The sequence below is a fragment of the Phocoena phocoena genome, chromosome 8, assembly GCF_963924675.1.
Source record: "Phocoena phocoena chromosome 8, mPhoPho1.1, whole genome shotgun sequence".
Taxonomy (NCBI): Eukaryota; Metazoa; Chordata; class Mammalia; order Artiodactyla; family Phocoenidae; genus Phocoena; species Phocoena phocoena.
Genome location: NC_089226.1, coordinates 20,781,749 through 20,794,791, shown reverse-complemented (window position 1 = coordinate 20,794,791; position 13,043 = coordinate 20,781,749). Strand labels below are relative to the sequence as shown.

Genomic DNA, 13,043 nt, shown 5'->3' with positions numbered 1-13,043 from the left:
CTGCGCGTCCGGAGCCTGTGCTCCGCAACGGGAGAGGCCACAACAGTGAGAGGCTCGCGTACCGAAAAAAAAAAAGATGCCTTTGAGCCCTGAGCGACTTCATCACACCTACATGAGGTCACAAGCAGTCACTAGTGCCGAGGGACAGGTCGAAAGTGAGGCGAGTTCTAAGTGAAGGAAGCAGGGCCGGGCTGAGGCCAAGAAGAGGTTGGGCTGTGTCCTGCATCCTGACACAGAGGATTTTCTAACAGCCTTCATCTCATCCGAAATGACTGCAACCCATTGTTACTGCTGTTCGGAATTTCTCCAGGTGCTTCTATTTCCTACCTTTTATTCATTCAAGAAATGTTGAGTGTCTGTTATGTGCCAGGCCTGTGAGAGCAGTTAGATATATGGAGGAACAAGATGTGGCCTGTGATTTCACCAAGCTTGTAGTCTGGTGGAGGATGCACAGCAAAAGAGGCAATTCTGATTTAGTGGGATGCAGTGCTATGAATGGAGTAATTCAGGGTGCCGTGGGAGCACACAGAGGGGAACCTTACCAAGTTTGGGGGTGAAGTGGAAAGATTCCCTAGATGAAGTGCACCTGGGTTGAAAGCTAAAGGGAGGAAAGTACACCTTACCTGAGTCAAGAGGAGTGAAGAGGCAGAAGGAACAATACATGCACAAGCATGATGGAAAAACACAACAGCTGAGTTTGGCTGAAATGTACTTTGAGGGAGAGTGGGTAACAGATGAGACGGAAAAGTTAAGCAGGGACCAGGTCATATAGACATTTTAACAACCTTGAACCTTGCTCTGCAAACAGTGGCCAGCCAGTGAAAGATTTTAAATAGGAAGATGACACAATTAGATTTTCATTTTCAAAAATTCTGCTTTCCTATAGAGAAATGATAGGAGGAGAAAAAGGCGGATGGGAAGGAGGTCAGAGAGAAGGCTACTGCAGTAATGGAAACTAAGGCTGATAGTGATCTGAATTGGAACTTGGCAGTGGAGATGGAGGGTAGTGGACTGATTCAAAAATCAACAAGACCTAGTGATTGAGAATGGATGTAGGGAGTTGAAAGAGAAATCAGAGTCTAAGATAAGCCCCAGGTTTCAGACTTGGACAACTGAGTGGGTGGTGATTTCTGTCCTTACAGCCCCAGGGACGGTGTCATCTTGGTTTGCAGTCTGAGTACTTGGTCTGTTGGGCTTTGTAGGACCAGGTACTCTTTAGTCATCATGCTGTTTGTTGACATCAGTGTGTGCATCTTTCTTCACAAAGGCACATGGTGTGAGAGCAGTTACCTTTAAACCTACAGTGTTGGCTTTGTCGCTACCTGTGGAAAAGTGGGTGGGTGGTGACTCCCAAATCATGGCCATCTGGTGATCTGGGTGATCTATATTCTTTCTTTGCTTGGAGAACTGGGAGGGCCAGGTTTGGTAACATCTCTTCCTTTAAAGAACATGGAACGGCAGAGTAAGGTTTTCTCTCACTCTACCATAAAATCTTCAAACAACACAAGCTCCTCAACTTCAGATTACTCAGCTTCAGGGAAGGTATTGTCTTGCTCCTAAGCCAAGGGACCAGACTCATCTTTTAACCAAAAGTAAACATGGTTAGGTTTCTGATTACTTACAAAAAATTGAAATTCAGACATTGGCCACCTGGTATGTGCCAAGTACTATTGATTAGGAAGGTAAACAGAAGGAGAGGATACGGTAATGAAAAAGACACAGATCCTGTCCTCAAGGGATCAGTGTAGGAGATTCCACACTTCCTTGAAGAACTCTAACATATGGTATAAATTTATAAATATATAAAGATGTGAACATAAAGTTCTGTGTGAGACAAGTGAAAGAGAAGTTAACTTGAGGGAAGGCATCATGAAAAGGGAATGGCACATCCTGAGAAGTGACATTTGATCTGGACCCAGAAGGAAGGAAACTGTCATTTATTGATCATTTATTGTATTATCTAGTCATCCAACTCTCATTTCTTCCTGTTTCCTTTGACGATAGCAATACTCTTAGTCCTTAAATTCCTACATCTCAAAATTACCAGAACATTTTCTAGTTCTCCATATAGTATTGGGGGTACTGAAGTTCTCCTGTCTTTTACGGGGAGGGGACATTTAACCTATATAGTCACCTACTACTGCTGATTGAGAGGGCAGGTCAAAGGATTCATGAACTTGGAGAGAGAAACTGAACCACAGCAATTAAACTGGGAGGAAAGCCTAGATTCTTAGAAGGTGTTATGTTATGCTTGGCGAAGGAAGAGAAAGGGAGGCCTTTTCTCCTCTCTGGTTTGTGCAACAAGCTTTTCTATTCCTGCCTTTTCCCAGAGAGAGTTCCTCACCTCATTCCTTACAAACCCACACTGTGGCAGCCTCATTAATGCAGATGGCCATGCTGAAGTGTGGACAGATTGGAATGATATGTCCAAGTTTTTCCAGTATGGATGGAGATGTACCACTAATGAAGATGCCTATTCAAACCGTACCCTCATGGGCAACTGGAACCAGGAGAGATATGACCTAAAGAATATCGTGCAGCCCAAACCCTTGCCTTCCCAGGTAATCGAACTTTCTCTTCTTTGTTTCCTTCTGTTAGAAAAGGAAATACCAATGACCATTTGAGAGTCAGGAATCTGATAACTTCCAATGCTGAGATCTCTCAGACTTCTGTTCATTGAGTGGTTGGGACAGGGCAACAGTCCTCAGCTGGAATGCCTATCCCACTTTACTATCAAGTTGACCATTATATTATTGTAAAGTAATGAAAGGATGGGTAGCATGCTTTTTCTCTTGCTTCTCTTTGGACTTCATCAATCTACAGAAATATATATATATATATATATATATATATATATATATATATATAAAATGTCTTCTGACTCAGGGTAGCTTCTTCCCTGGTCCCTGCCTACCTAGACTTGTTGTTTATCTGCATCTTTCCCTTAAATCTCCTAAACAAACAAACCAACAAAGGATGTGAACATTAGTAGGATATAGGCTAATGACATATAGACTTATAGTCAATCTAAAATATGACACAGCCTGTTAGAATTCATGTCACTGTATCCTGTATTTCCCAGTATTGGTTATAGACTCCTGTATTTTTAATCTACTACTTTTTCTTTGCAGTTTGGACACTATTTTGAAACGACATATGATACAAGCTACAACAAAAAAATGCCACTTTCAACCCATAGTACGTGGACTATCCTTTTTTTTTTTTTTTTTTTTTTTTGCGTTACACGGGCCTCTCACTGTTGTGGCCTCCCCCGTTGCGGAGCACAGGCTCAGCAGCCATGGCTCACAGGCCTAGCCGCTCCGCAGCATGTGGGATCTTCCCGGACCGGGGCACGAACCCGTGTCCCCTGCATCGGCAGGTGGACTCTCAACCACTGTGCCACCAGGGAAGCCCTGGACTATTCTTTTTAATTCTTATATTCTCAGGACCTAACTCAATGCTTGGAACATAGAAGCAACACAAATAAAAGTAAATTGAATGAGTGAATAAGTGAATGAATGATTTCTCTGTTTTCTCAATTTTGACATGATTCACTGTCTATTCCCTCACTGTCTATTCCCTCAGAAATAAGAATGAGATTGGTAACTAAGACTCCTCTTTTCTCTTCCTTCAGGGTTTAAGCGAGAGCCTCACTGGTTCCCAGGACATCAACCTGAGCTGGTTCCTCCTCCATACAAATGCACAGAAAAGTCAACTTACATGAGTAGCTATTCAGAGCCTCAAATTGAGCATCACTCTGTGTGTGTGTGGAATCCTAATAACTGCCAATTTCAGAGTCCATGATGCTAAGAAAGAATAAGGTTCATTTTTCCAGTGTAGAGTGTAGGAAGGAGCACATTCTAAGAACAACTAAGAATTTAGCTGACTGTAGCACAATTTTACTCTCTGAATAAATAAAGCACAAAAAAATATTCTCTATTCCTTTTTTTTAAACCAAAATTTAAATGTCAAATTTAAGTTAATTATTTCTACTCTTAGGTCTACATTACGGGTGTTGTAGGAAGGCATTAAAAAGAATTATTTCTCTCAAATCTACAGCCACTCTGCTTTTCCCTGCCTTTCATCAGGGGCGGAACTGCAGAATCCGTCATGACTTAGGATACATTTGGCTAGATGCTTTCTAGATGTGAGCCTGGTAGTCATGGTCAGATAGTTTACATTTACTGTGACCTTAATGAATATATCCCCTCTTACGGACTAGAAAAAGAAAAATAACTTTTTATTATTATAGAAGATTTAAAACATACAAAAGTAGACAGAATAGTATAAAGAACTCCCATGTACCATTACCCACCTTCAACAATGGTTATAACCAATCTTATCTATCCCTATCTACTTTCTCTATTTTTAAATTTTTCTCAGAAATTATATCATTTCATCTATAAATAGTTCAGTTTATATCTAAAAAAGATAAGGACTGTCCTTTTTTACTCCCCCACAAAAGTCACGGAAGAAAACTTGATCAAACAAAACGGAGTTATTTATTAAGCCTTTGGCAAGGAAGAACCTCAACTTGACACAGTCTTGATAATGATTGAAAAGGGTGATGTTAGGGTAGAGTATTTTTAGGAATTTGGGGTGACTCAGCTGCTTTAAGATGGGTCTTGCATTGTAGGGAACGGGCAGCGACTGAGAAAATGTGAATAGTTTAGGGTTGGTGAACACTGGGAGACAATAGTCTTAACATGGCTAAACATCAGTATTTTCCAATTTTTTTGCTCTCCTGTTTAAGATAACAGTATAATATTTGGGAGATATCTCCCATATATTACCTCCCAAACCTTCATTATTTTATGTTACGGGTATAAATATGGAATTTATGTTATATATGGTGTTAGGTACTGACAAAGTTTTATTTTTTTTCTGTGTGGCTATCCAGTTGTCCCCATATTAGTTATTAAAAAGACCATACTTTCTTCACTGCTCTTCAAAGCCATTTTTATTATAAATCAACTATCTGTATATACTTGGAACTGTTTCTGAGCTCTCTTACATTCCATTGGCCTATTTGTCATTTTTTAAAATCCCATCTTAGCTACAGTGGCTTAATTACTCCACTATCTTAATTATGATAACTGTATGTCTTAATATCCAGTAGATCAAATCATTTTACCTTGTTTTTCTTCAAGAGGGTCTTAGCTATTTTTGACCCTTTGCATTTCAATATAAACTTTAGGATCAACTTGTCAAGTTCCACAAAAAGATACTGTTAGGATATTGATGGAAATTGCATTGTATTGTCAGATCAACTTTAGTATTTGAGTTGTCTCTTATTAATACTAATAATTCATTGGTGTGTGTTCTTGCAATATGAATATTTTATAGGCACATGTTTTAAGTTTATATGTTATATATCTGTCCTATACCCTAGGTATCCAGCATATTTTTTTAACATCTTTATTGGAGTATAATTGCTTTACAATGGTGTGTTAGTTTCTGCTTCACAACAAAATGAATCAGTTATATATATACATATGTTCCCGTATCTCTTGCGTCTCCCTCCCTCCCACCCTCCCTATCCCACCCCTCCAGGCGGTCACAAAGCACCGAGCTGATCTCCCTGTGCTATGCGTGTGCTTCCCACTAGCTATCTACCTTACGTTTGGTAGTGTATATATGTCCATGCCTCTCTCTCGCTTTGTCACAGCTTACCCTTCCCCCTCCCCATATCCTCAAGTCCATTCGCTAGTAGGTCAGTGTCTTTATTCCTGTCTTACCCCTAGGCTCTTCATGACATTTTTTTTTCTTAAATTCCATATATATGTGTTAGCATATGGTATTTGTCTCTCTCTTTCTGACTTACTTCACTCTGTATGACAGACTCTAAGTCTATCCACCTCATTACAAATAGTTCAATTTCGTTTCTTTTTATGGCTGAGTAATATTCCATTGTATATATGGGCCACATCTTTTTTATCCATTCATCCAATGATGGACACTTAGCTTGTTTCCATCTCTGGGCTATTGTAAATAGAGCTGCAATGAACATTTTGGTACATGACTCTTTTTGAATTATGATTTTCTCAGGGTATATGCCCAGTAGTGGGATTGCTGGGTCATATGATAGTTCTATTTTTAGTTTTTTAAGGAACCTCCATACTGTTCTCCATAGTGGCTCTATCAATTTACATTCCCACCAACAGTGCAAGAGGGTTCCCTTTTCTCCACACCCTCTCCGGCATTTCTTGTTTGTAGATTTTTTGATGATGGCCATTCTGACTGGTGTGAGGTGATACCTCATTGTAGTTTTGATTTGCATTTCTCTAATGATTAGTGATGTCGAGCATCCTTTCATGTGTTTGTTGGCAATCTGTATATCTTCATTGGAGAAATGTCTATTTAGGTCTTCTACCCATTTTTGGATTGGGTTGTTTGGGTTTTTTTGATTTTGAGCTGCATGAGCTGCTTGTAAATTTTGGAGATTAATCCTTTGTCAGTTGCTTCATTTGCAAATATTTTCTCCCATTCTGAGGGTTGTCTTTTCGTCTTGTTTATGGTTTCCTTTGCTGTGCAAAAGCTTTTAAGTTTCATTAGGTCCCATTGTTTTTTTTTTTATTATTATTTCCATTTCTCTAGGAGTTGGGTCAAAAAGGATCTTGCTGTGATGTATGTCAGAGAGTGTTCTGCCTATGTCTTCCTCTAAGAGTTTTATAGTGCCTGGCCTTACATTTAGGTCTTTAATCCATTTTGAGTTTATTTTTGTGTATGGTGTTAGGGAGTGTTTTAATTTCATTCTTTTACATGTAGCTGTCCAGTTTTCCCAGTACCACTTATTGAAGAAGCTGTCTTTACTCCATTGTATATTCTTGCCTCCTTTATCAAAGATAAGGTGACCATATGTGCATGGGTTTATCTCTGGGCTTTCTCTCCTGTTCCATTGAACTGTATTTCTGGTTTTGTGCCAGTACCATACTGTCTTGATTACTGTAGCTTTGTAGTATAGTCTAAAGTCCAGGAGCCTGATTCAGCATATCTTTTATTGTGATAAAATATACATAACATAAAAGGTACCATTTTGGGACTCCCCTGGTGGTGCAGTGGTTAAGAATCCACCTGCCAATGCAGGGGACTCGGGTTCAAGCTCTGGCCCAGGAAGATCCCACATGCCACAGAGCAACTAAGCCCATGAGCCACAACTGCTGAGCCTGTGTGCCCCAACTGTGGCCCAGTACAGCTCTAGGTATGCACCTAGAGCCCGTGCTCCACAGCAAGAGAAGCCACCGCAATGAGAGGCCCACGCACTGCAACAAAGCTCGCTGCAACTAGAGAAAGCCCACCTGCAGCAGTGAAGACTCAATGCAGCCAAAAATAAATTTTAAAAAATGTTTTAACTTTTTTTTGTTTTGGTTTGGTTTTCTTTTTTGCGTTACTCAGGCCTCTCACCACTGTGGCCTCTCCCGTTGCGGAGCACAGGCTCCGGACGCGCAGGCTCAGCGGCCATGGCTCACGGGCCCAGCTGCTCCACGGCATGTGGGATCTTCCTGGACTGGGGCACGAACCCGTGTCCCCTGCATCGGCAGGTGGACTCTCAACCACTGCGCCACCAGGGAAATTCTTAACTGTTTTTAAGTATACAATTCAGTAGCATTAAATACATTCATAATGTTGTGCAACCATCACCACTATCCGTTTCCAGAGCTTTTTCATCATCACAAACTGATTCTCTGTACCAATTAAGCAATAATTCCTCATTCCCCTCTTCTCTTGTCCGTGGTAACCTCTATTTTCTGTCTCCATGAATTTGCCTATTATAAGTACCTCATATGAGTGGAATAATACAATATTTTTCTTTTTGTCTCTAGCTTATTTCGCTCAGCATGTTTTCAAGGTTCATCCATGTTACAGCATGTATCCTTTTTAAGACTAAGTCATACTCCATTGTATGTATAATACCACATTTTGCTTCTCTATTCATTTGTTAATAGACACTCGGGTTGTTTTCACCTTTTGGCTAGTGTGAATAATGCTGCTCTGAACATTGGTGCACAAATATTTGTTTGAATCCCTGCTTTCAATTCTTTTGGGTATATACCCAGAAGTGGAATTGCCGGATCATATGGTAATTCTGTTTAACAGTTTGGAAATGCCAGTTTTCCATAGTGGCTGCACTTTTTTACATTCCTACCAGTAATGCACAAGGGTTCCAATTTCTCCACACTTTTACCAACACTTATTGTCTGGTGTTTTGTTTGTTTGTTTGTTTTCACTTTATAATAGCCATCTTAGTGGGTGTAAAATGGTATCCCGCTGTGGTTTTGATTTGTATTTTCCTAATGGCTAGTGATCTTGAGCATCTTTTCATGTGCTTATCAGTTATTTGTATGTTGTCTTTGGAGAAATGTATATTCAAGTCCTTTGCTCCTTTTTGAATTGCGCTGTTTGCTTTTTTGTTGTTGAGTTGTACGTGTTCTTTATATATCTTTATATATTCTGGATACTAATCCCTAATCAGATACTCTATGATTTGCAAATATTTTCTCTCATTCTGTAGGTTGTCCTTTCACTCTCTTGATAGTGTCCTTTGATGCACAAAAGTTTTCAGTTTTGATGAAGTCCAATTTATCTATTTTTTCTTTTATTGCCTAAACTTTTGGCGTCATATCCAATAAATCATTGCTAAAATCAATGTTGTGAAGCTTTGTCTCTCTGTTTTCTTCTTTTAGCTCTTATGATTAGGTGTTTGATCCTTTTTGAGTTAATTTTTGTATATTATATAAGGTAAGGGTCTGATTTCATTCTTTTGCATGTGGATATCCAGTTTTCCCAGCACCATGGGAAAAGACTGTCCTTTCCCCATTGAATGGTCTTGGTGCCTTTGTCAATAATCATTTGACTATATATGCAAGAGATTATTTCTGGGCTCTCTATTCTATTCCTTGGTCTATGTCTGCCTTTATGCCAGTACCACACTTTTTTGATTATTGTATATATTTTTTGATTATTGTACTTTTGTAATAAGTTCTGAAATCAGGAAGTGTGAATCTTCCAAATTTTTCCTCTTTTTCAAGACAGTTTTGGCTAATTCAGGGTCCTTTGAGATTCCATGCGAATTTTAGGGTGGAATTTTCTATCTCTGCAAAAAACATTATTGGAATTTTGATAAGAATTGCTTTGAATCTGTAGATCACTTTAGCTAGTATTGATATCTTAACGATATTAAGTTTTCCAATCCATGCACATAGATGTCTTTCCATTTATGTCTTCTTTAATTTATTTTAGCAATGTCTTATAGTTTTTAGCGTACAAGTTTTTTTGCCTCCTTAGTCGAGGTTATTCCTCGACTATTCCTCGAATATTTTATTCTTCCTGATGCTATTGTAAATGGAATTGTTTTCTTAATTTCCTTTTTGGATTATTCATTGTTAGTGTATAGAAATGCAACTAATTTTTGTGTGTTTGTTGGTTTTATATCCTGCAATGTTGCTGAGCTTGTTTATTAGTTGTAATTTATATTTTTGGCGAAATCTTTAGGGTTTTCTATATGTAAGATCATGTCTTTTGTAAATAGAAACAGTTTTACTTGTTTCTTTCCAACTTGGATGCTTTTCTTTTTCTTACCTAATTGCTCTGGCTAGAACTTGCAATAATATATTGAATAGAAGTGGTAAAAGTGGACATCCCTGTCTTGATCCTAGTCTTAGAGGAAAGGCTTTCAATCTTCACCACTGAGTATGATGTTAGCTGTGGGTTTTTCATATATGGTTGAGGTAATTTCCTGATACCTACAACTGAGTTCATAATCTTCAGTCTCAAATTTGTCCATCTTTATATTTCATATCTTGGTGAATTCCATAGTTTTCTTTTATGTGTCTTAACCACTCTTTCTTATTTTTAATATTACGTATTGCATAATAAATTCACACAGCTGTCAAAAACAGACAGCAAGGAATTATTTTGAATCCCCCTTTCTCATCCTTCCCATTAAAACAGATACCAAGCCCTATAAATTCTATCTCCACATTATGTCTTGATTATGTCCCTCTTTGTTACATCTTTATCGCCTTTGCCATATTCCACTTTCCCATTATTTCTCGCTCTTACCCTTTTGGTTGATGTCTCTATTTTCCATTTTGGCCTGTATTTATCAATCACTATATTTCTCCCAGATTAAGTCTAAAAATGCAGAGTGGATCATGCTACTCTCTTGGTTAAAATCTTTCACTGGCTTTTATAGCCTTCAAAATAAATTTCAAACTCCTTAGCAGAGTTTTCTCTACTTTCTGACTCTTATTCCTCATCTCCCACATTCCCTCTCATATATCTAGTGCTCCAACCAAACATAAATATCAATACCTGCCTGGGCACTTCATGCTGTTCTGCCTTCTAGATGCATTTTCTTCCCTCTTAACCTTGCTAAGTCCTATAAACCATTAAGAATTCAGTCAGACACCCACTAGGATGTCTATAACCAAAAAGATAAATAATTATAACTGTTGGTGAAGATATTGAGAGGTTGGAACCCTCATACACTGCTGGTGAGAATTTTAAATGGGCAGCTGGACTTCCCTGGTGGCGCAGTGGTTAAGAATCTGCCTGCCAATGCAAGGGACATGGGTTCGAGCCCTGGTCTGAGAAGATCCCACATGCTGCGGAGCAGCTGAGCCCGTTCACCACAGCTGCTGAGCTTGCACTCTAGAGCCTGCGAGCCACAACTACTGAAGCCCGCATGCCTAGAGCCCGTGCTCCTCAACAAGAGAAGCCACTGCAGTGAAGCCTGGGCACTGCAATGAAGAGTGACCCCCGCTGGCCACAACTAGAGAAGGCCCGTGCACGGCAACAAAGACCCAACACAGCCAAAAATAAATAAAAATAAAATAAATTAATTTTTAAAAAATGGGTAGCTGCCTTGGAAAATAGACAGTACCTCAAAAGGCTAGATGGAAAGTTACCATATAATCCAGCAATTCCACTCCTAGATATATGCTCAAGAGAAATGAAAACATATGTCCACCCAAAAACTAGTACATGAATGTTCATAGCAGCATTATTCATAATAGACAAAAAGTGGAAGTAACTCAAATGTCCATCAATTGATGAATGGGTAAATAAAAGGCAGTAGATCCATGTAAAGAAATATTATTTGGCGATAGAAAGGAGTGAAGTACTGATACATGCAACCATATGGCGGATACATTAAAACATTCTGCTATGTGAAAGAAGCTAGTCACATAGGGCCACGTATTGTATGATTCCACTTATATGAAATGTCCAAAATAGGCAAATACATAGAGACAGAATGTAGACTAGAGGTTGCCTAGGGCTGAGGGGTGGGCATTGGAGGGTGATAACTAATGGGCATAACTTAGCATCTTGGCTAATGAAATGTCCTAAAATTGACTTTGGTGATGGATGTACAACTCTGTGAATATAAATAAAACCATTAAATTGTACTCTTTCAATGGGTAAATAGTATAATGATGAATGATATCTCAATAAAGCTGTTAAAAAATTTGGTCAGGGGTAACCATCTCCAGGATTCCTTCTATGTCCAGAGTAGGTAATCCTCTTAAGGGTCCCCATAAAAGACATTTTGAGTGGACATCGTAGAAACTTGAAATCTACGTCTTTTTACTTGCCTGTTCTTCTGCTCAATTTTTAATTGTGTTAGGGCAAAAAAGCATGTCTTACTTTTGTAGCTAGCACATGGTAGGCACTCAAATAATTCTTGAATGAATAGTCATTGTAAGGGACTTCCCTGGTGGCGCAGTGGTTAAGAATCCGCCGGCCAATGCAGGGGACACAGGTTCGAGCCCTGGTCCGGGAAGATCCCACATGCCGCGGAGCAGCTAAGCCCATGCGCCACAGTTACTGAGCCCGTGCTCTAGAGCCCACGAGCCACAACTGCTGAAGCCCACGCGCCTAGAGCCCATGCTCCGCAGCAAGAGAAGCCACTGCAATGAGAAGTCCGTGCACCGCAACGAAGAGTAGCCCCCGTTCGCCACAACTAGAGAAAGCCCATGCACAGCAACGAAGACCCAATGCAGTCAAAAAAATAAAAAGAAATAAATTAATTAAAATATATATACATCAAAAAAATAGTCATTGTAAATCTTCAAAGCAAAGATCAAATCCAGTGCAATATTCAAATAAAATGTGAGGTATTAAATAGAATAGGATTTTTCTAAGCATGAAAATATGTATCATTCCCAAACCATTAGGCAAAACATCCATTTGGTTTCTAAATGTTACATCTTATTGAAATTATATGTATGTACTCTACACACATTTCCCAGATTTCTTCTTTAAAAAAATGATAGTTTAAAAAAGGTAAAGTGCTTCGTAGCACAGTGCATACCTAATAGTAAGTGCTTAATAAATGTTAGCTCATATTAAAAAACAATAAATGCTAATTAAAATTGCCTCAACAAACTTCTGGCATAATTCAGACATAGGGAATGAAGTAGAATTATGGAAGAGCTAGCTATAAAGCTAAAGAAAAATCCCTCAAATATGCTAGACTAGAAAAGTCCTATACTAATAGCAGTGAACAAATAGCTATAGCAAAGCGTGTGATCTGGAAAAGAATAACAACAAAAAACTAGTCTAACTTGGGGATGGTAATAATAAACAAAAAAGGTGACCCTGCACATTCTGAACAAATTTGTCAAAAACATAAATATCATACTCTAATAGACAAAGTGTGATTCATTTAAGATCAAATCATTAAGATTATGTCTGCTTGAGAAATCTGGTAATTCACTAAAATGATTAAAGCTGACACATGGTTTCCAGGGCATTCTTCAGTTTTTTACACTACTTAATTCAGCCTCAATCAGTTAAGGTGTTTTTGCATACCAGTAACATAAAACCCTCATCAAAAAAGATTAAACAAAAACGAGATGTAATAAGACATTGTGAAGTAAGGAAGCTCTAAAGGTGACCAGTTAAGCAGTTCAATGACCCATCAAGGTCTCGGAGTCTTACCATCTTCTTGCTCAGCCATCATCAGTATATCATGGATGCTCCCTCATGATTTCAAGATGCCTACAGCAATCTGAGTATCACATTTTCATGCTCCAACA

The 13,043-nt window shown here is 38.8% G+C and overlaps 1 protein-coding gene across 2 annotated transcripts; it reads left to right on the top strand.

Moving 5' to 3' along the window:
• Positions 1-76: 76 nt before the first annotated feature.
• CFAP68 (cilia and flagella associated protein 68) lies at positions 77-3,927 on the top strand. 2 transcript variants are annotated; one of them, XM_065882881.1, is made up of 4 exons: positions 77-310; positions 2,331-2,561; positions 3,132-3,198; positions 3,635-3,927. In XM_065882881.1, the coding sequence occupies exons 1-4, from the start codon at positions 269-271 to the stop codon at positions 3,802-3,804; spliced, it is 510 nt and encodes a 169-aa protein (XP_065738953.1). In that variant the 5' UTR covers positions 77-268; the 3' UTR covers positions 3,805-3,927. The 2 variants fall into 2 exon arrangements, with proteins under 2 accessions (XP_065738953.1, XP_065738954.1); XM_065882882.1 differs by lacking the exon at positions 3,132-3,198 and having other exon boundaries at positions 269-310; positions 3,635-3,724.
• Positions 3,928-13,043: the final 9,116 nt, after the last annotated feature.

What these genes read in the sequence shown, in the direction of transcription:
- CFAP68 (XM_065882881.1), top strand. Translation starts at nt 269, where the DNA reads ATGACTGCAACCCATTGTTACTGCTGTTCGGAATTTCTCCAG. An exon ending in GCTGTTCGGAATTTCTCCAG is followed by an intron (nt 311 to 2,330) that starts GTGCTTCTATTT and finishes GCCTTTTCCCAG; the next exon opens with AGAGAGTTCCTCACCTCATT. An exon ending in AATGCCACTTTCAACCCATA is followed by an intron (nt 3,199 to 3,634) that starts GTACGTGGACTA and finishes CTCTTCCTTCAG; the next exon opens with GGTTTAAGCGAGAGCCTCAC.